At 58.2% G+C, this 19208-nt stretch overlaps 8 protein-coding genes and 1 non-coding gene across 10 annotated transcripts; 3 read left to right on the forward strand and 6 right to left on the reverse strand.

The window, feature by feature from the left end:
* Positions 1-1037: 1037 nt before the first annotated feature.
* Positions 1038-3151, forward strand: JDV02_000876 (3-hydroxyphenylacetate 6-hydroxylase). The gene is made up of 4 exons (XM_047981746.1): positions 1038-1471; positions 1525-2282; positions 2359-2477; positions 2540-3151. Exons 1-4 carry the CDS (start codon positions 1085-1087, stop codon positions 2854-2856), a joined length of 1581 nt encoding a protein of 526 aa, XP_047837706.1. The 5' UTR covers positions 1038-1084; the 3' UTR covers positions 2857-3151.
* A 44-nt stretch (positions 3152-3195) lies between these two features.
* JDV02_000877 (RING-type E3 ubiquitin transferase) lies at positions 3196-6376 on the reverse strand. Its single transcript, XM_047981747.1, has 2 exons — positions 6176-6376; positions 3196-6068 (listed from the first exon to the last, which is right to left on the reverse strand). The coding sequence occupies exons 1-2, from the start codon at positions 6224-6226 to the stop codon at positions 3330-3332; spliced, it is 2790 nt and encodes a 929-aa protein (XP_047837707.1). The 5' UTR covers positions 6227-6376; the 3' UTR covers positions 3196-3329.
* A 462-nt stretch (positions 6377-6838) lies between these two features.
* On the reverse strand, positions 6839-7766 carry JDV02_000878 (Enoyl-CoA hydratase; the record flags this gene model as incomplete). The annotated part of the gene is made up of 2 exons (XM_047981748.1): positions 6839-7569; positions 7625-7766. 2 exons carry the CDS (start codon positions 7764-7766, stop codon positions 6839-6841), a joined length of 873 nt encoding a protein of 290 aa, XP_047837708.1.
* A 1078-nt stretch (positions 7767-8844) lies between these two features.
* On the forward strand, positions 8845-8931 carry JDV02_000879. Its single transcript has one exon. It is a non-coding gene; the product is annotated as a tRNA-Val (tRNA).
* A 653-nt stretch (positions 8932-9584) lies between these two features.
* JDV02_000880 (uncharacterized protein) lies at positions 9585-10754 on the reverse strand (the record flags this gene model as incomplete). The annotated part of the gene is made up of 1 exon (XM_047981749.1): positions 9585-10754. The coding sequence occupies one exon, from the start codon at positions 10752-10754 to the stop codon at positions 9585-9587; it is 1170 nt and encodes a 389-aa protein (XP_047837709.1).
* Positions 10755-11114: 360 nt separating this feature from the next.
* On the reverse strand, positions 11115-12357 carry JDV02_000881 (uncharacterized protein; the record flags this gene model as incomplete). Its single annotated transcript, XM_047981750.1, has 4 exons — positions 11115-11247; positions 11317-11543; positions 11614-12228; positions 12307-12357. 4 exons carry the CDS (start codon positions 12355-12357, stop codon positions 11115-11117), a joined length of 1026 nt encoding a protein of 341 aa, XP_047837710.1.
* A 928-nt stretch (positions 12358-13285) lies between these two features.
* On the forward strand, positions 13286-16377 carry JDV02_000882 (uncharacterized protein). Of its 2 annotated transcripts, none has more exons than XM_047981752.1 (3): positions 13286-13555; positions 13832-13847; positions 13913-16377. In XM_047981752.1, exon 3 carries the CDS (start codon positions 13965-13967, stop codon positions 15084-15086), a length of 1122 nt encoding a protein of 373 aa, XP_047837712.1. In that variant the 5' UTR covers positions 13286-13555; positions 13832-13847; positions 13913-13964; the 3' UTR covers positions 15087-16377. The 2 variants fall into 2 exon arrangements, with proteins under 2 accessions (XP_047837712.1, XP_047837711.1); XM_047981751.1 differs by having other exon boundaries at positions 13286-13347; positions 13550-13847.
* JDV02_000883 (uncharacterized protein) lies at positions 15052-16296 on the reverse strand. Its single transcript, XM_047981753.1, has one exon. The coding sequence runs from the start codon at positions 16073-16075 to the stop codon at positions 15239-15241; it is 837 nt and encodes a 278-aa protein (XP_047837713.1). The 5' UTR covers positions 16076-16296; the 3' UTR covers positions 15052-15238.
* A 140-nt stretch (positions 16378-16517) lies between the features above and the next one.
* Positions 16518-18818, reverse strand: JDV02_000884 (uncharacterized protein). The gene is made up of 4 exons (XM_047981754.1): positions 18185-18818; positions 17679-18103; positions 17394-17611; positions 16518-17341 (listed from the first exon to the last, which is right to left on the reverse strand). The coding sequence occupies exons 1-4, from the start codon at positions 18464-18466 to the stop codon at positions 16629-16631; spliced, it is 1638 nt and encodes a 545-aa protein (XP_047837714.1). The 5' UTR covers positions 18467-18818; the 3' UTR covers positions 16518-16628.
* Between the last annotated feature and the right edge of the window lie 390 nt (positions 18819-19208).

A 19208-nucleotide genomic window follows, 5' to 3' on the forward strand; every position in this document is an offset into this window, starting at 1 on the left:
TCTGTCGTGACGTGGACGTGACTGCACGGTGTAGGTGTGTGAGCGTGTGCTACAGAACCAGGGTCGAGTCTGCTAACTGTGTATGTGATTGTGTATATGTGTGTGTTACAGAACCACAGTCGAGACTGATTACCGTGTGTGTGTGTGTGTGTATGTGTGTGCGTGTGCTACAGAACCAGAGTCGAGACTGCTAACTGTGTGTGTAACTGTGTATATGTGTGTGTTACAGAACCACAGTCGAGACTGATTACCGTGTGTGTGTGCGTGTGTGTGTATGCTTCAGAGCCGAGTTAGTACTGATAACAACTTGACTACTCGACTACTCAACTACTCCACTGCTTGGCCTCTCGCCTGCCTAACTGCTACCCTAAATGCTTGACTGCCTGACTGCTACCTTGAATGCTGGCTTGACTGACTCCTGCCTTGGCCGCTGGCTTGACTGCCAGCTTGACTGCCAGCTTGACTGCTAGATCGAAGGCTAGATTGTCTGCTGGAGTTTCTAACTAGTAGTCAGTCTAGCAGTCGATGCACTGTAAATGCTATATTTCTGGTGGCTAACGGCGGCGCTGATATGATGCGATACGGGCCCGTATACTTCAGACGCATGTAGCCTCGTGCGCATCTTACGCTCCCCACCGATGAACCCGATTACATCAACGATCAACGAGGGTTATCAATGCGCGATTATTTCATACAAGATTACCGCAACCTATGTGTGCATGTCGCACTCTCTATGGTGCATACGACTATGCGTGCAACACGGCTGGTAGCTCACCCCGTATAAGATGTACGCGCATACTATGAGCTGCGGTCGACTGCATTGGGAGTCAACAGGACACAAAATGTTGGAACCGGTCAGACCCCATCGCAACGCTCTTGCCGTGTTCTGCAGATCTTGCACGTCTCATGACTGCCTCAAAGGCACGTCAGAGTGGAGGCAGAGTTAGAGTGGAGGTAGAGTTCCGGTCCATAAAGTGGTCGAAGTTCCTTCGCGCCACATCACATCTGGGTCAATGCAACTGCAGCCACTTGTGCCACTTCTCTCTTACCAAATCATCGTATACACTTTGCCTCTGGAGACAAAATGCCTTTGGTTTCTGCGGCCATATCTGAGATTCAAGCCCGAATTCTCACAATTGATTCCGATAGAAACCGTCTCTACCTATCTTTTGTTCTGCTAGGCTCCCTCCTCTGCTTGACTTTTTACCTGGCATCTCCCTCCCGTGCGTCCCCTCTGAAGCAGTTCTCGGGCCCATATGGCTGGCCCATAGTTGGAAACTTTCTGTCAATCTACCGTCAGCGCACAGAGAAGATATACTTGGAGTGGGCATCCAAGCATGGAGACGTGTTCAAGATTCATCTTGGGTACACACCCGCCCTGGTGATCAATTCTGCGGCTTCCGCAAAAGAAATTCTTGGACGAAACTCGCAAGCTGTGGCATCGCGACCCTCCTTTTACACGTTCCACACTGTAAGGCCCAGTTACCCAACATGAGTTTGAACAGGCGACTAAAACAGGACAAGATTGTCTCCAAGGATTTAGGAACTACTATTGGCGCCTCAAAGCTCAACAGCAGCCTGAAGCACACCCGCAAAGAGATTGCGTCGGAAGGGAGTAAGCCAGCACTTAAAACGCGCCTGCGCGATATTGACCTAGAGACGCGTCATTTGATGCGGGATCTCGTCACGCATTGCGATGCTGGCCAAACCCCGGTTGATATGTACATGTTCATCTCAAGGCTGGGGCTGAGCCTGATGATGACGTTATGTTACGGCCGGCGAATGCACCTCGACGACCCTCTCACGGCCGAGATCATCGATGTGGAAGACCAACTCCTAGGCCTACGCAGCCCCTCGGGAAATTACCTTGACTATTTACCATTTCTGCGTAAATTGCCGTCTACTCCACTCGCCCGGAGAGCCGCGAGTCTAAGAGACCGCCGAGATGCATATGTGTTGAGATTGAAAGAGGAGGTTGACGAGAAAATCACGATGGGCACATACGTCCCATGCCTTTACACCAAAAATCACTTTAGCCCCCATCCACTCAGCTCTAGCGAAGTGTCAATGATTCTGGTTACCCTTGTGTCGTCAGGGCTCGCGACGGCGACGAACACGGTGCGATGGTGTATGACGCTGCTAGCAACTCGACCGGACCTGCAAGACGCCGCCTACAAGGCAATCCGTGAAGTATACCCGACCGACCGGGAGGCTTTTGAAGCCATTGTGAAAGACGAAGAAGAGGTCCCTTATATCTCCGCGCTTGTACGCGAGACTCTTCGGTATGGCAATTTCTACCTGCCAGCTCTGCATAATTGCTCGGCCGACAGCATGATGCCCAACTAACGCGATCCCTAGTGTATATTCTCCAGCGAGGGTCTCTCTTCCCCGAGCCAGTGTGCAAGAATTTCAGTACCAAGGAAAGACCGTCCCGGCCGATGTCATGATCATTCACAATGCTTGGGGTTGCAATATGGGTAGGTGTACCTCGAGCGTGTGTGGATGAGTAGAGACGTGCTGATATTGATATTGTTGGAAGATCCCCGTGCATATGGCGATCCAGAAATCTTTCGCCCTGAGCGGTGGATTGAGAATCCCGACCTCCCACTGTTCAGCTTCGGGCTAGGCTATCGCATGTGCCCCTCACTGCACTTTGCGCTTCGGGAAGTTTACACGATGTTGATGCGAATCATCGTGACATTTTCAGTTTCAGGCGCTGGGGTTCTTGATCCCCACCCAATATCGGGCTGCGGATCGGCACCGAATCTTGTCACGGGGCCGGAAAACGCAAAACTATTCCTTAAACCCAGGGACAGCAGCGGCATCGAAAGCATCCTAGCCTCTTACGACGACTAGGATTGTCGAGAAGCATTACTTATCCCTTTTTAGATTGTAAACTCGTTGCTCGTATTGAGACATGGCAGTGGACGGAACAATCGCTCGGAAATTTGTCTTCGAGGGGGGCTATGGCTTAACGAAATGCCGCAACAAAGACGGCCGGGCTTCGTTCTAGTTTGTTATCAACTCGCGGATCTCTTAATACGAAGGGCAGTTGAGATACGGGGGCCGCCCCAGTGGGCTATGCCTGTGGCTCTGAGGTCCAAACCTGGCAAATTGGCCGGAGTCCCGCAAGAAATCGTTTTAAATGAGCCCGTGCAATAGCATTCCATGTCATGCATGGTTTATTACCTACGTAGACAATCATAACGTTAGTAACTCAGTATCCAATTTTATATGCGAACGTTGGAGCAACCCCGCTTGTTCTGCCATGCTACAGTGCTCATACATATGCCCCAACCCTGCCCGTCCCGGAAGCCGCCTACCACAACTCAAGGGCCCGGCTCCGACGTCCGGACGTACGGCGCCGGGAACAATCCTTTCGCGCCCATGTATGTTCCGAAAAACCAGTCCCCGTTGACATCCTCAATCTCCCTCACTTCGGCCCCTTTGGGGAAAAGCAGCTCGTCCCCCGCCTCTTCCTTCGGGTACCACGACCAGCTGGCGTGTGCTCTCAGGCCCAATCCGCCGTCTGGCGGAAAACTTCGTGTGTACGTGACCGAACCGGCGGCGTCCGGAGCCGTTACCGCGACATCCTTGGTAACGAGTCGCTCCCACGTCTCGTCCCCTCTCCGCCAGGACCATGTCTGCAGTCCTTGATCCGCATGCTCCGGGCCTTCGTATGGCTCCGATCGCAGCACCCGTCCCCCGACAATGTCTCGCTCGACAAATCTCCACTGCCCGACCTTGCCATCCACGAACCCAATAACCGCCATCCGATGTCCGTTCAGGCATCTCCGCCAGCCGGAATGACCATTCTCAGCGCTAATTCGCCCTTGACCAACAAGATTATTGTAGCACGAAGCGCAAATATCGTAGTCCCCCGGCGGTGCGTCTGGTACCAAGACGCTCGTGCAGCTGAAACAGTGATATCGCACCTGTAGCGGCGAAATGCCGTCCTGGCAAACGTCACATCTCGTCCGGAATGTAAGGGGCTTAAACGGTCCAATGCTGGTCGCCTGGGGTCCCAATAGCACCGTTGCCGCCGGTGGCCTGCCGGGTGAACGCGGGCTCCTAGGCCGGTTAAGCGACTGCGAGGCTTCATGCGTCAAAGGTAAGAGCATATGAGTGCAGGATCTACCCTGGTTGACGCAGTCATTGCAGAAGCCCCAGTCTCCTTCGTTGCAAATATCGCAGCGCCAGTAACAATTGTTCGTCCAAGCAGAGCACTTGGCACAAAACGTGCCAGTCTCCAGCCTGCCTCTCGGGTCGTCCGTTGTCAACGTCTTTCGTCCGTCTGCACCTCCAGGAACCGTTGGCGGTGGGAGGTACCGACAAGCAGTTAACATATGAGGGGGCGCGAGCGATTCGTCCTGTCGTCGTGCCTTTTCCCACTTGGTCCACGCGCCGTACCCAAACCCGAACCAGTACAGACACCCTTTCCCGGCCCGATAACAGTCGAGGCACATGTTCCACTGCCCCCCCGAGCAAATCGCGCAGTTGTAGTGCACTTCGTATTCAATGTGTCCCTTGCCGCACCTTGAGCACGAAATGGACGGCTCAGGATACAGCTGAGACCTAGTCCGTTGGTGACCGTTCCCCCCCGGGCTGCTAACGGGGCTCGACACAGCCGAATGTACTACGGCCAGGTCACTAGGCCGGTGTGGTCGGAGTGGCTGTATTGTCATGGTATCCGACGAAGTTGTAGGGCGTTCTTCTGTTGTCGGATTCCAACGCGGTACGCGGCTCGCAAAGGAAGCATGATATCCCACAGTTGCCGAAGTCGGAAGCTCACTCGGAGTATTGGCCGTGACGGGAACCGATGGGGTGCTCGAGCTTCGGCCTTCGCTAAAGCTATGCCGACCAGTCGCCGGGTCCGACGTCCGCGTCCTGAGCGCCAGGTCGGTCTGCGATCGTGCGGCAGGGCGTGTGTCCGAAACAGTTGAGAACACAGGAGTCGTGGCGCTGCGGCTACCGCTGGCCGTTCTACTTCTCGTCCTTCTAGTCGCATTCCGCACGTCCAGTGTCGCTGCATTCGACGGCGGGGGCCTGCTGCGGTCTTCAGATTGAATGCTTCCGCTGGCTGATCGAGAGCCACTTCCAGGACGGCTGCTAGCCCGGGCCGTGCTCGGGGCCCGTAACCTTGAGTCGGATGCGTTGGGTTCTGCAGGCCGCGACCCTCCGTTCTGGGCACCTGCATTATTTCTCCTGACAGCTTCCAGTCGGGACCGTTCCCTTTGCCGACGTCGGTAGGCTTCGGTGATGCGGCGGGCCAGCTCGTCATCTCGAGTCAAGTCAATATTATCCAGATCTAAGCCATCTAGCAGGCCTTCTTCTTGAATCTGACGCGCAAAGTCTTCGATCTCCCTCTCAATGTCACGCTCTGTCATGTCTGCAGATCCGATCAACGATCTCAAAGACGTTTGATGTTCGACTTGGTGGTGGCCACTTTCGCTTCGGTCCCGTCGTCGTCGTTCTCTCTCCTCTGTTACATGGCCAGAACTTTGGCTAGCACCGTCGTCCCTGCGCGGTCGTCGGCTGCCTTCTCGTGTTCGTCGCGAATGACCATCTGCGCTCTGGTTCCGTGACGATCGCGACCGCCCATCGGCAGAACGGCTTTCCCCACGCCTACGAGGCCTCCGTGGTTGCGGGATGCCCGTAGTAGCTTCCCTCAAGCTCATCTCCCTGACCTCGTTAATAAGCCGTCTGTCTTCCTCCTCTTCCCGCTCCTCTTCAGCTGTCCGCTCTCGAGTAGCCACTTTCGGGAGCACCTGGTCGCCCGGCTTGTACTTCTTGGCCATTTCCTCCTTGTCTTGCGCAGAGCGCGATTTGGTCGGATTCGCCGCGACATACATGTCGAGCAGAGTGACAACGGTGGCATTGTGCCTCGTGTCCCGCACGGCGCTTCGGCATGATGGGCAGGTAAAGATGGTGTCGGACGGTGATGGTGGGGTCGGTGACCTCGTTACTTTCGCAGCTTGAAAGCTAAACCACTCCTTGAGACAAGCTCCGCAGAAAGTGTGCAGGCAGTCGAGAAGAGTCAGAGGCTGGTAAAGGAGCTCGGTGCATATCTGCAGGCTCGCGGTCGCAAGGTCAGCAATCAGTCGGAGCTTCCAGGCGTGGGCCTGGGCATGGGAAGCGGGCGGGGTTCAGAAGTCCTGCTGGAGATAGTACATACAGAGCACGTCAGTTCCTTTTCCAGGTCCAGGCTGGGCTTTCGAGAATCCATTCATGTTAGCCCGCGACAAGCCTCTCGAGTCCTATAGCGTAGGAGCTCACGAGGCAACGGGGGATGGTGTGGTAAAACGAAAATCGTCGAGGGGAGGCTGAGTTGTCAAGTCAGACCCCCGTCTGTGGTTGGCAGAGGCGGCCGTGGGGTGACTGGGGGGGGGGGGGGTTGTTCCTTTCTTGGCTGGCGGCGGGGCTTTCGACACCCAAAGTCACTGTAAAATGGTGGCCGATGATGCCATGAACCCCTAGGTACCTATCAGAACGAGCTTGCCCACACTGCGCCGCCAGGCTCTGAATACGAGGCAGTTACTACTTCGTAGATTGGTTCGCATGCTTCCTACGACTGGTTCGGAATCTGTTGGCTCTTGTCTGCTTCCATCATGTCTCCCCAAGAAAATTTTGACCGAGAGTATCGAATGTCGCGTGTTCACTAATTCACATCATGTGCAGCTGTAGCAGAGGTACTTGTAGCGTCCTGCCGAATGTCACATGAGGGAACCCAAAGATCTCGATGCCCAATGAATCAACTACTAGTCAGCTTCACTGAGGCCCATTCGAAGTCGCATCAAGGCTTCAATCGGCACCTAGCACTCCAGCTCGTGCACTCTGCTCACGAGTGCGTCCACTCGGCCTTCTTCTTCTCGGCAAAAGCCTTCATGCCAATCTTCTGATCCTGGCTGCCGAACAAGCTGTGAAAGACGCGTCTTTCGAACTCGACTCCGTCCCGCAGAGGCAAGTCCTGGCTCTTGTTGACGACCTCCTTGCACGCTTGGACCGCCACCTTGGAGTATCCCGCAATCGTCTCGGCCAGCTTGAGCGTCTCCTCCATCAACGCCTCATAAGTCGGGAACGTCCGCGCAGCAACACCCCACCTCTCAGCCTCGGCACCGGAGAAAGACTTGCCCGTCAGGATGAGTTCCATGGCCTTGGCCTTGCCGATGGCGCGCGTCAGGCGCTGGCTGCCACCGGCCCCGGGGATGGTGCCCAGCTTGATCTCGGGCTGGCCAAAATTGGCGCCCTCCGTGCAGTAAATGAGGTCGCACATCATGGCCAGCTCGCAGCCGCCACCAAGTGCGTGGCCAGAGACGGCGGCAATGATGGGCTTCTTAACTTGCGTTGTCAACAGCGACCACGACTCGATGAAGGACTTGGTATACGCCTCGGAGAATGTCAGCGGCGCCATCTCCTTGATATCTGCGCCTGCCGCAAAGGCCTTCTGCGACCCGGTAAGGACAATGACTGAGGTATCGTCGGAAGCATTGAAGTCGTTGAGCGCCTCGTTGAGCTCGTTGATGAGCGGGGTGCACAGCGCGTTGAGCGCCTTGGGTCGGTTCAAAGTCACTACAAGCAGTCAGCCTGGAAATCGACACTCTGCTCTCATTTACCCCAAGCGCACCTTGACCAACGCCAGGCTTCGGGGTCGAGACCTGGATGTACTCGTAGGACTTGGAGCTGTAAGCTCGGACAACCAGAGGGAGGGTCGACCGCTGAAACGGGACCCGGGCGGCGACCGGGCGCAGGCTTCGGAAGACATTCATCGTGATAATCGCGGCGACAACCGAGTTCAGGTTGTGTTGGAAAGCAGCGGCGCACTGAAGAGTCGGTGGATGAAGCGTCAATTGAATGGCTGCGCCGATGCTTGGAGATTGATTGTTTGCGGGCTTCGGTTGATGAGCAGAGCTCGGCGAGTGGAAAGCGTCGGCTTTGAGCCGAGGATAACAGTGACGTTCGGCGGGTCAAGCAGCGGTCCCTTAGCGGGAGCCTGTGGGTCTTTCGGGAGCGTCGCTCCACGGCTCTTCAGCTGTCACCATCACATCCGCAATCCCCTGACGCGTTGCCTGTCCAGCACATCAGCAATACCTATCGTTCGCTCGTCGTGTCGCGACCGTCGAATTCATTTTGCCAACCTGACATTGAGGCCACTTGGTATGGGCGGATTCCCTCGCGCCTGCCTCGAGAACTACCTAGTACGGGGTGAATTGTCGCCACATGGCTGGTCTGGCGTTGCTCCTTCCTCAAATCCGTCTTCTTCCATTCGTCGATTGCTCTTTTCGGCAATCTACGTACGAAGTAGCATATTCCCTCAACTACAGCAATATGACTTAGGGGCACACGTGAGCCTCCGAGCACAAAAATGCTCCTTTAACGTACATTCACTGCCCATGATTGTCCCCAATGTTTGTTGCGTGGCCACGGTCCAATTGTTGCTTCGTACGGCGCCTCTGGGGATCATCGACTGTCCTGTCGGTATGGCGCAAGGCTGCAGTACCTGGCGAGCTGTGCTTTGCGAATCCAGAGGTGTCCTCGTCTGGGAAATTGGGCTATTCAAGTCTCGTAGATTCTAATCGACGGTGGAATGAATTTATTCATTGCGGAGAGTTGATGACCTGAGAAGCAAGCATCTGGTTGCAGAGTGTTGACCCTGGTCCCTATGATGTCTGTGTGGTGGATGCCAACCGGAGCAGGCCTGAGATCTTTCGGTGGGACTCTCTCGTTTCCTTCATGGACCCACTCTAACCAATTGGCGCCACCGTCCAGACCCGGTTAAGCCTTTAAAAATATTATTATCGTCACCCTCGACATACTCGGATGGCTTTAGTCATTCAAATCCTCCAAGGTCGAGTAGTATAACGGTTCAGTACACGGCCTTCACAGCCACGGTCCTCATCGGCCAAGATCCGGGTTCGACTCCCGGCTCGACTAAATCTTCTTTTTTTGGTGATTACATCTCTTTTTGTCCGTTTCGAGCGAATGCTTCCTAATGCTTCTGGTAGCATTCTGATTTCTAAAGTAAAGCTCTAGGATGGTGCGCCATTTACGTCGCTTTTCCCCAAGACTACGGCGATACTTTTTTTTGCAGCCACGGATCGTCCCACGACGACAGACTCGGCATCCTACAGGGCTTCTCCCGAACCAGAGCAAGAAGCACGCCCGGCACCCTGGCAATTGGGAGCAGACAGGAAATCCAAGAGCACATAGACGCCAAGACAGTCTTTGAAAGTGAGACCAATTCAAGTACTCGTACAGGCATAACCCACAAACAAGCCAGAATTCAAGTTATGCATATCTACTCAAACGACATGTGCGTCGGCATCGCGGCAGAGGAGTATGATCTGGTTGGTGGAACACTCCCAATGATGCCCGGGAAAAACTCAAGTTCAGCTTTGCAGATTATCCAGGCATTCTACTCTCGCTGCCTTTGTTGCATGCAGATTCGTCTCGTCAGTCACATGCCCCTCCCTCTCTTTTGCACCAGCACGAGCGCGACGTCCAGATCTATCACCCACGAGGGAGACGACAACAACGAGAGCAAAGTCTACGAGTATAAACGTAGCGTTACGATTCACACCATGATGTTAGTTCGGTGCGATGCTAGCTCCCTTCACCGCTAGACCATGACGCGACGGGGTTGCGTCGGGCGTAACCGGACACGGCGCCTCCAGGAAGAGCCTCAGCTTGTGAATCTCATTGTCGTCCCTGCCCGGCTCGACGACGCGGTCTATACGCCCGTCGTCAAAAGCGATGCCCCTCCAAAGCAGGATCCCCAACCTGCGCGACATGGCCACGCTCTCTTCTCCGCCGAGCACCAGCCGCCGCCGCCGCCCGTCGCCGCCGCCGCCTCCACCACGCGAACAGCCTCCCAACGTCGCAAAACGGTTCCAAAACCGCCGGCGCAGCTCCTCGTGGTCGTCAAAATACTCGAACCCGCGACCGGCCACGTCAGCCCCTAGCAGCTCCTCGAGGCCATACAGGCCCAGCCCCAAGGGGAGCCATTCCCCCTCAGCCCAGTCGACCAAGCCCGTGAGCCTGCCCGAGGCCGGGTCGACGAGCACGTTGCTCGGCATCAAGTCTCCGTGCGTGAGACACCAAGGCAGCGCCGCGATGTTGTCGAGGTGCTGCGTCACAGCGGAGATGTGTTGCGCGAGGGGCTCGTCGTCCCGCAAGCCCTGGAGAAGCCGAAGGCGCCACGCTAGTGAGGCCCCTACTCGTCCCCTGAGAACCGGTAACAATTCCTCAGAAGGCCTTCTGTAGAGGAAGCTGGAGACGAAGACGTCGGCAAGGTCCTCGATGAGCCGCTTGCGTTGCTCACGCGTCTGCTCTTTCATGTGCGCTAGACTCACTCCCGGCAGTCTCTCTTGCAAATAAACGTGCAACCTCGGCGCCGCGGCACCCATCATGGCAATCCCTTGGAGGCTTCCGATGTGCGCCGTCATGGGGACCAAGGCACCAAACACAGCTCGAGCGTCGCTACATATGTCCATATTGAGCCTATGGGGTTCCGGGCGGAACTGCAACAGGCGATCGGTTGACACGAACAGCGTGTAGGAGCAATAGCCCTGATTTGGGGAGCGTTTGATGATCGCAGCAGGGAACAGCCGCCGAGCGGAGGCGTCGCATGCTTCAACAGTGCTGGGGCAGAGCCCGTTGCGCCGGAAGAAGGCGGCGATGCCCGGGGCGAGCTCCTCATCTTCATCGGCACATGCGGGCCGTGTAGTAGAGGGAACGTAATGAGCAGTAGTGGCCATGTTTGTCATCGAGCATGGATATGCCTTAGGACGATACATAACAGCAATACGCAGAAGACGGGAGCTGGAGGGCTCACGAGCAAGGCTACACAGGCAGTGGGCATCGTAAGCCATCGGCTCAGAGGCCTGGAGTCGCGGATGCGCATCTCCCGCTGGAGCTGACCCCTCCTTCTTCCGCCTGCAGACCGAGGACTTATTTAGTCTGGCTCATGTGGACAGTTGCAGCTGCGGGCGAGGGACATTGCCATTGGACGCGGACATCAGCCTGGCTCATCTGGCATGCATGCTGGTGCACTCCCCTCACATGGGCACGGCAGAGCGCTTTACACCAAAGTACATGGAATCGATTTGGCATTTAGGTTAGTAGGTGGCAGTCAGGCGTTGAACGAGATACTCTCCGCTGTTGATGCCCCCGTACTTTTTGTCCTGTGGTGAGACGTATGTGCCCGGCAGCGTCTCGATGAAGCTGTCAGAGTTGGGGTTGCAAAAGTATCTGATGCACCTGCCGTCAGCATGGGGGCACACGACATGTGTAGTAGTGTGTGGGTGGGTTCAAACGCACGCGATGCTGTACCGGGGTGGATACTCGACGCCCTCCTTGCGCGGAGGCTCGACGACGCGGTGAATAGTGCTCTTGATGGTGTCATTGCTCCAACGGGCGAGCAGGTCACCGGCGTTGATGACAACGGTGCCTTCGATGGGCGTGGCGTCGACGAACTGGCCTGTCGGGCTCTTGACCTGGAGCCCGCCACGGCTGTCCTGGAAAAGCAGGGTGACGGAACCGTAATCCTGTTTCGCGCATAACAGTGTAAGTCCCCGACCGCTCTGCTTCGCCAAACATGGATGGGCATTATCATACGCTGTGCTCGCCGGCGCGGACCTGACCCGGATTCACCTTGAAGACGTCGGCATTGACGGCGGGATAGTGCAGCAGGCGGAGCGTGTTGTCGCCAACGTCGACAAAGGGCTCGAAGAAGCCGTCGGGGAGGCCCATTCCCATGGCGATGGCGCGCATCACGTCACGGTGCATGGCCTGGCAGCGGGCGTGGAAGTCGAGCATGTCGGCGCGAAAGCCGTTGAGGCGACGCCCGCCCTCACCATCCTCGCTGGGCCAGGGGTTGGCGAACCTGGGGTCCGACTCGCGGCCGATCTCGAAGCTCTCTTTGAGGTCCGGGGCGGCGGAGCGGACCTTGTCGATGTCGGCGCTGTCGAGCAGCTGGCTGACCTTTTCGCGGCCGGGCGACGAATAGCCGCGGTTGGCCTCGGGCGTCGTCCAGCCGACGGCGAGCTTGGCGTCGAGCGGCAGGTCGAAGAAGTCGGCGGAGCGAGAGAAGGCGTTGCGCAGGACGTCGGTGGGGATGGCGTGGTTGCGCAGGTAGATGAAGCCGGCTGTCTGGAAGCCGTCGAGGATGGCGCGGGCGGTGGCGGCGCGTTCCTCAGCGGTGCCGTGGAGGAACTTGGCAAAGTCGATGAGCTGCGTTTGCAATGGTGAGTTTGCGTCGGGGCAATGACGGTGTGGTGAGGTCTTTCAATGATGTTTGGGATATCTCACGGGAATAACGAGCCCGTCCTTGCTGACGGCGGCGTCGTCAGTGGCTGCCATGGCGGAGAGGCGGGGTTTCTGTGTGAGTCGTATTGCCTCACACGTTTGTGAAAGGATCGCAGAGACGGACACAGTGGTCGAGGAGGAGTAGTCAATGCGCAAAGAAGATGAGCTCTAACAAGACGGACCTACGAGGAGAAATATGGTCGCAAAGTCCCGAGGCTCAGCTGGCATCATCCCACGAGCCGACGCAAAAGTATAAAACGGAGGAGCTGAGGCGGCGAGGAAGAATAGCGCCACTTCATCCGGCCGGGCTGCTGTGCGACCGTGCCAGTGCCCACTCGCGCCGGCGCGGCCATGGCTGATCAAATCGGCTTCTGTCGTACCTATCAACAAATGGATCAATGTAGTGAGTGAGCGTCGCATCGACGGTGAGGCGCGGGGCGCTGTGCTTGGGGAGGGGGAGGGAGGTAACTACAGGATCCAGCTGGTAATGAATGGTACCATATTATTAGCGAGCACCTCGCGCACTTACATGAGCGCCCTGTTGGGCGTTTGACAAGCACGGAAGCACTCAACGGGCCCCCCCACCTGTGGGATCCAGTTCGCGGGCACCATTGGAGATCGCCGGGTGATAAGCCGCACCCCCGCTGCGGCCGCTAATATCCCCGCCCGAACTCATCACTGTCCAGGATGCCAGGATCCCAGTGGAGGACGGGCAGCGTCCGGGCGGCGGGCACCCACCTCATGGATTGATTTCGCGGCGCCGCACACCGCACTGCCCCACGTCCTCTGCCGGCGAGGGGCTCGTCGCCCAACTTCTGCGCACTCGGGAGGGGATTTCGAACAGAAATCGGACTATTCGGGCTATTATTCCCCCAGCGGCATCTCGCGATAGCTAACCGAGAGATCGGGGTAGTGAAGTACATTAAACAAATCGACCTCCGCACTCACGCCGAAAAACTATCAGATGTTCCTATTCTTCCACGACGTCACGGCCCCGATCCAAGTTCCAAGCGTCGTCCGCGACAGTACCTTAGTACCTTGGTAGTACGTATTGCTTTGCATAAATTGTACTTTGTACCTGGTACTGCCTCGTACCACGCATGCACCCAGCCACCCATCATCCTTCCTCCCCTCGTTGCATCCCGCGCGCCGACCCGCCAAACCGCCCACGTCGTACCGCATGATCCTTTCGTTCATCTCAATCAACTCGAGTTGACACATCAAGGGCTAAACCCTCGGCTTCCAGTACAGAGTACGTCTACTCAGAACCACATCATGCTTGAACTAGGCACGTCTCTGCATTAGTAGGAGGAACCTAGACACGAGCCGTCCCGTCGTCTGCCCCCCTCCCCCGTTTTGTCTATCCCCATGTCTTGCCCGCTTCGGCAGCGAGACACGGATGAGAGGCACCGACCAGAGGCCACAAGCAGACGAAAGCAGGTCGGCGAGAGGAGTTCAGATTGCATTTCCCGGATGATCTCTCCTTCTTCTTCTCAAGCCAAGCTGACTATCATGAGACTTGTGCCAGTTCTGATACATCTCCTGTACGCTCCCCTCTGGACCACTGTTGGGAATGTGACACAACAGATAGACTGACCCCGCAACCCAGAAGCTCCGCCGTCGTCGTGGCATCCTCCTCTTGCTCACCGTCACCTCCCAACATGACTGTGGTCGACATCCACACGCACATGTACCCGCCCTCGTACATCAAGATCCTCGAGTCGCGGTCCTCCATCCCTCTCGTCCGGTCCTTCCCTCAGTCCCCAGATCCGCGCCTCATCCTTCTCCAAGCCGAGGTCGAGTCCCTCGATGATGCTCTCGCGAACAAACCTGGCGCCAAGGTCCCTGGCCGGCCTCTCACCTCCGACTATACCTCGCTCGACCAAAAGGTCCGCTTCATGGACGCCCACCGCATCGATGTCTCCGTCATCTCCCTCGCAAATCCCTGGCTCGACTTTCTCGACGCAAACATTTCCGGCAATGTCGGCGCCGAGGTCAATCAGGAGTTTTCCGACATGTGCGCCAGACATCCAGGGCGTCTCTTCTACTTCGGCACCCTGCCCCTGACAGCGCCCCTCGACGCCATCCGCGCTTCCATAGCTCAGCTCAAGACCCTCAAGTACTGCCGTGGCGTCATCCTTGGGACCTCGGGCCTTGGCAATGGCCTCGACGACCCGAACCTGCTGCCCATCTTCGAGGCCGTCGCGGCGGCGGGGCTCACCGTTTTCCTGCACCCGCACTACGGCCTCCCAAACGCCGTTTGGGGCCCTCGGGCGGCCGACTATGGGCACGTTCTACCGCTCGCCCTCGGCTTCCCCATGGAGACAACCATTGCCGTCACGCGCATGTACCTCGCCGGCGTCTTCGACAGGGTGCGCGACCTGCGAATGCTGCTCGCCCATAGTGGTGGCACCCTTCCCTTCCTCGCGGGTCGCATTGAGAGCTGCATTCTGCACGACGGCCAGCTTGTCGCCGAGGGCAAGGTCCAGCCGGGCCGCCGTACCGTCTGGGATGTGCTCAAGGAGCAGGTCTATCTCGACGCCGTCATATACTCCGAGGTCGGCCTGAAGGCAGCCATCGAGGCGAGCGGCGCGGACAGGCTCATGTTTGGTACCGATCACCCGTTCTTCCCGCCGCTTCAGGCTAACGAAAAGGGTCTGTGGGAGAGTGTGAGCTTGAACGCCGAGGCCGTGACCAAGGCTGTGGGCGAGGGATCCGCAGAGGCCAAGGCCATCATGGGTGGCAACGCCGTCCGCATCCTGAGGTTGCATGAAGAAGCCTAGAGCCCAATAACCGCCCAGCTTCTAATCCGCTCATGTCGATTTCTTGCTCCCAAGTGATGACGATTCGGTGCGTGCAGGTCGTAGAGCCATAGTTGTGTGTCTATTTGCGTCTGAGAAATAAAATCGCTTCGCTTCGGGGTATGATGGGTATCTCAAATGGCTGCCGTCTCGCGCTGGTACTTGGCCTCGGCGTCAAAAATCCTCCTCCGCGCGTCCTGGACGCCCTTCTCCGCATCTTGCAGCTCCTTCTCCGTCGCGCCCACTTTCTGCAGGTTCCGAGCCGCCTGCACCGCGCGCAGCTTGTCGCACACGAGCTCCCAGTACTTCTTGCCCGCGTCGCCGTCCCCCTCGCCCGCTACGACGTAGTTCCCCGGCACGGCGACCGCGCCGTTGGACGGCCCCGCGGGCGCCCGCTTCCCCAGCGAGGCCTTCATCTCCTCGCGCGCCTGCCGCCGACGCGACTTCTCCTCCTTCTTCTCGCGGACCCGCCTCCGCGCCTCGGCCAGGTCCTCGACCTCCTGCGCGGCTGCCTCCTGCCGCCGTCGCTCCTCGTCGCGCACGCGCTGCGCCTCGGCCAGCCGATCTCGCTCCTCCTGCATGGCCGCGCGCTCCCGCTGCGTCTTTTCGCTGCGCGCCCGCGCCGCCGCCTGCTCCGCCGCCTCGAGGTCGTCGGCGAAACGCTTGCGCTCCTGGTCCATGGCCTGGCGCTCCTGGCGGCGAAGGAGCTTGGCCGCGGACGCGGCGTCGTAGGCGGCCCGCGCCGGGGGGTCCGCGAGCACGTCACGGGCGCGCTCAAAGAGCTCCCACTTCGCGGCGTCAAAGTCGGCGCCCGCCTTGTCCGGGTGGTACTTGAGTGACCGCTTGCGCCAGGCGCGATGGATGTCCTCCTTGGTAGTCAGGGCGTCGACGCCCAGCAGCTCGTACAGGTCGACATCCTGCTCGGCGTACTCTCCGGCCAACCGCAGCAGGTCCCGGTTGTCGTCGCTCATGATCGCGGGCGGGATGCGGCGAGGACGTGTCCGTCAGATGAAGTGGTGAGAATGGGCCAGCAGTGATGTGGGTAAGAGCGTGTTGAGCTGGGCTAGCGGAAGAGGGGCATCGAGGATTGGGGTGCCTAAGGCTCTGGGAATGAAACAAACGTGAAAACTCGGCCGCAAGGAAGACGCAAGTTTCCGAGACGCCAAGCAAAAGAGTTGAAGTGTGTTTGGCGTTGAGAACTTGAGAAGAACCAGGTGGTCCCCAAGGCGGCAGGCAGTTGAGGTCTCGTTTGGGTGATGAGTCAGCCGAAAATGGGTTACACGAACAATGGGCATCCTGGATCCCTGGCCCAGGCCCTTGTGGCTTTACGCTCCACTTGCAACTACATTATTACTTTTGTACTGACAGGTTGCAACAAAACCATGCCCATTTAGAGGGCATAACGTTTGGTGATCGAAAAATATATCAAATTATCTAGAGGTTTCAATGTGGTATCTAATGTGCAGGTAAAACAAGCTTGGTCCTTCGTCATAGACAGCGCGATCCCCTCGTTCTCTTTGGCGCTCATTGTTGGCGCCGCCTTCTGGGCCGTGACGACGGCTTCCGCCTCTTGCTTTTGTTCGCCCTCTTCTCCGCATGGTCAAACACGTTCGGCGAGCCACCCGATATGTCGAGCAGGTACCGCTCGTAGTACCCCAACGGCTCCTCCCACATGGTCCTCTGGTTCGGGTCCTCGGGCGCGAGCCTGTCGTCCCCGACGTACTTCCACACCCAGCGCTCTTCCAACTGCTCCCTGTAGAATTCACGGCCGCTCGCGTCCCGCATGGGAACATCCCGGGCGATTGTGACGCGTTTGAGTCGCCAGTCTGCGAGTGCCTTGCAGGTCCATATCGACTGATCGTTCAGGCCCAGTCCCTCGCACGCCAGGCGCACGCGCACGGAGCTATGGACGCTCTCGTTGGTGTCTTCCAGGAACTTACCCTTCTCGAGCTTCGTCTTGGGGTCGACCTGTCGGTAGACGCCTGGTGTCCGCGTCGTCTCCCCCGAGAGTTTGAAGAGGAGGCTCGAGTCCTTTTGGATTTGGCCCAGAGCCCATGGACGAATTGGCCGGTTGCTCTCGTAGATGGAATCCACGGCCCACTGCTGCATGGCTCGGCGGCTCTTCCTAGGCTTCTTTGCGTGAGGCAGCATGTAGAATTCCGTGGACTGCTGGATGATGCGGTCGAGGGATGGCCTGTCAAACTCGACGCCCACACTGGCCATCTGGTCCATCATCCCTGCAGCCCGTCAGCGAGACGAGCGGACCATCATGCGGCGACGAACACTTACATGCCAGGGTCGCGTTGGCAATGCCCTGGTCATCCCAGCCACCTCCACAGTTGCCATGGTTTCCAGGAAACCAGACCTGCCTAAGATCGGTCCTGAGCCTCATTCTCCGCGGGCGCTCCCAGACGGCAGGACTGAATGGCGGCCGTGTCTCGTCGAGAGCGAGCGCCTGAAAGGCGTGCTCTATCGTGTCGGACAGGGCCGTGTCGTGCCAGTCGTACGTTCATAGAGTGTTAGCCTGGCGCTCTTCTCAAAGCTCTCGGCGGCTGTTTTGAAGGGGAGACTTATTCGTCGTTGGACGGGCGTATCCCCACCTTCTCGAGCCAGGCTATGCGGGGGATGCCCAAGCTGCCGACCGTGTCCCAGACGCACACGGCCTTGATGGTGATGGGTGCGCCGTTCTGCTGCACGACGCGCGTGTAACCCATCTTGGCGAGGCGGACGCGGTACTCGTCGTCGGCATGCGGGCCCTTGGGCTTGTCCGGGAAGGGGCTGTTGGGGAACGGGTCGTCGTAGTCGTCGTCCATCCAGTGCTGCATATCCTTGAATATGGGGTAGAAGTGCTCGACGCCCTCGCGGGTGAGAAGGCCTAGGTTGCCAATCATGCCGGCGACGGAGCGCGCGGTGAAGGCGCCCCGGGAGAAGCCCACGAGGAAGATATCGTCGCCGTCGCGATAGTTGGCGCACAGGTAGGCATAGGCCTCGCGGACGCGCTGTCCCGCTGTTAGCACCAGAACCGACCGTGCCGGGGGAAACAGAACAGAGGTGTTTCGCGCGTGGAGAGCCTCGCTCACCTCTGCCAGGCCGACGCCAAAGGCGCCGCCGGTGACGCTGTCCAGCATGTTGCTCCCGCTGCCGACGCCCGACTCGTAGTTGATGATTTGCAGGGTCCCGTCGGCGCACCGGCGCTTGAAGCAGCGCGAGATGCGCGTCACGTTGGAGGGCACCTGAAGGCCGCCCTTGCCGCTGAGGAGGCCGGGCTTGACGTAGCCGTAGTCGCTGTTCATCCAGGTGCCGTCGCAGAGCACGATGAGGCGCTTCTTGGCCGGGGCCGCTTCGCAGTCCTGCCAGCCCATGGCGGCGACTGGTTCGGTACTCGATGCGCACGGCACTCCCAAGAAGGTGGACGAGGTCAATGGGTAATACGAACGTTGCAATCGTGATGCCAACTCGGGGGGGCTGGATGGAGCGAAGGGCCGATCTACAGTCAACGAGCGGCAAGATCCATCTGGAGGCGGAGGATGCCGTCACGGGAACCAAGTACCCGATGGGCGAGCGGCGGTTAGGGTTCAGAGGCCTTTATCCACGCGTTGCCGCACTTGCTTGATGCGCGACGAGGGTGTGAAAGTGGAAGCAGTCGCAGCGCGTTTGCTCTCCTGCGCCGTCGTCTATTTTGGTGAGGTGGTCAGCCCAAAAAGAGCAAAAGGCGCCAGACGCGGTTCCAAATCACTGCCACAGGGCTGATTGTTATTAGTCGCTGCGCCGCCCCCATCGGGTTGGCCGCCAACTCGGGCTTTACGAAGTAGAATACAGTATAGGTACGGTACGAAGCAACGGCGTTCTTTGTCGACGGCTTCGGCACCACGCACCCGGTCGTGGGAGTTGCATTGTCGCCCCAGCTACACTGCCTAGGGCATCGTGGGCACCCGTCCCTCCAAATTTCCATGACTGGAAGCTCTACGGCCTGGCACCCACCCCCACGGCGAGTCCGCGGGCGCGCCGAACCAGCCAAGAGGAACGGTGATGACGATGGCTCAATCCCCGAAAAGCCACTGGCCTCGTCCAATCTCATCCCTGGGTAGCCTCACGATGGTGCCT

This window comes from Purpureocillium takamizusanense, chromosome 1 (genome assembly GCF_022605165.1).
Source record: "Purpureocillium takamizusanense chromosome 1, complete sequence".
NCBI lineage: Eukaryota > Fungi > Ascomycota > Sordariomycetes > Hypocreales > Ophiocordycipitaceae > Purpureocillium > Purpureocillium takamizusanense.

Excerpts from the sequence above, each read along its gene's own strand:
- JDV02_000877 (XM_047981747.1), bottom strand. The coding sequence starts at position 6,226 with ATGGATTCTCGAAAGCCCAGCCTGGACCTGGAAAAGGAACTGACGTGC. Across the intron at positions 6,069-6,175 it reads AAAAGGAACTGACGTGCTCT|ATATGCACCGAGCTCCTTTA; the intron begins GTATGTACTATC and ends GCGAGCCTGCAG.
- JDV02_000883 (XM_047981753.1), bottom strand. The coding sequence starts at position 16,075 with ATGAGCGACGACAACCGGGACCTGCTGCGGTTGGCCGGAGAGTACGCC.
- JDV02_000882 (XM_047981751.1), top strand. The coding sequence starts at position 13,672 with ATGTCTTGCCCGCTTCGGCAGCGAGACACGGATGAGAGGCACCGACCA. Across the intron at positions 13,848-13,912 it reads CCAGTTCTGATACATCTCCT|AAGCTCCGCCGTCGTCGTGG; the intron begins GTACGCTCCCCT and ends CCCGCAACCCAG.
- JDV02_000876 (XM_047981746.1), top strand. The coding sequence starts at position 1,085 with ATGCCTTTGGTTTCTGCGGCCATATCTGAGATTCAAGCCCGAATTCTC. Across the intron at positions 2,283-2,358 it reads CTTGTACGCGAGACTCTTCG|TGTATATTCTCCAGCGAGGG; the intron begins GTATGGCAATTT and ends CGCGATCCCTAG. Across the intron at positions 2,478-2,539 it reads TGCTTGGGGTTGCAATATGG|ATCCCCGTGCATATGGCGAT; the intron begins GTAGGTGTACCT and ends TATTGTTGGAAG.
- JDV02_000884 (XM_047981754.1), bottom strand. The coding sequence starts at position 18,466 with ATGGGCTGGCAGGACTGCGAAGCGGCCCCGGCCAAGAAGCGCCTCATC. Across the intron at positions 18,104-18,184 it reads TTGGCGTCGGCCTGGCAGAG|CGCGTCCGCGAGGCCTATGC; the intron begins GTGAGCGAGGCT and ends ACAGCGGGACAG. Across the intron at positions 17,612-17,678 it reads ATACGCCCGTCCAACGACGA|GTACGACTGGCACGACACGG; the intron begins ATAAGTCTCCCC and ends CACTCTATGAAC.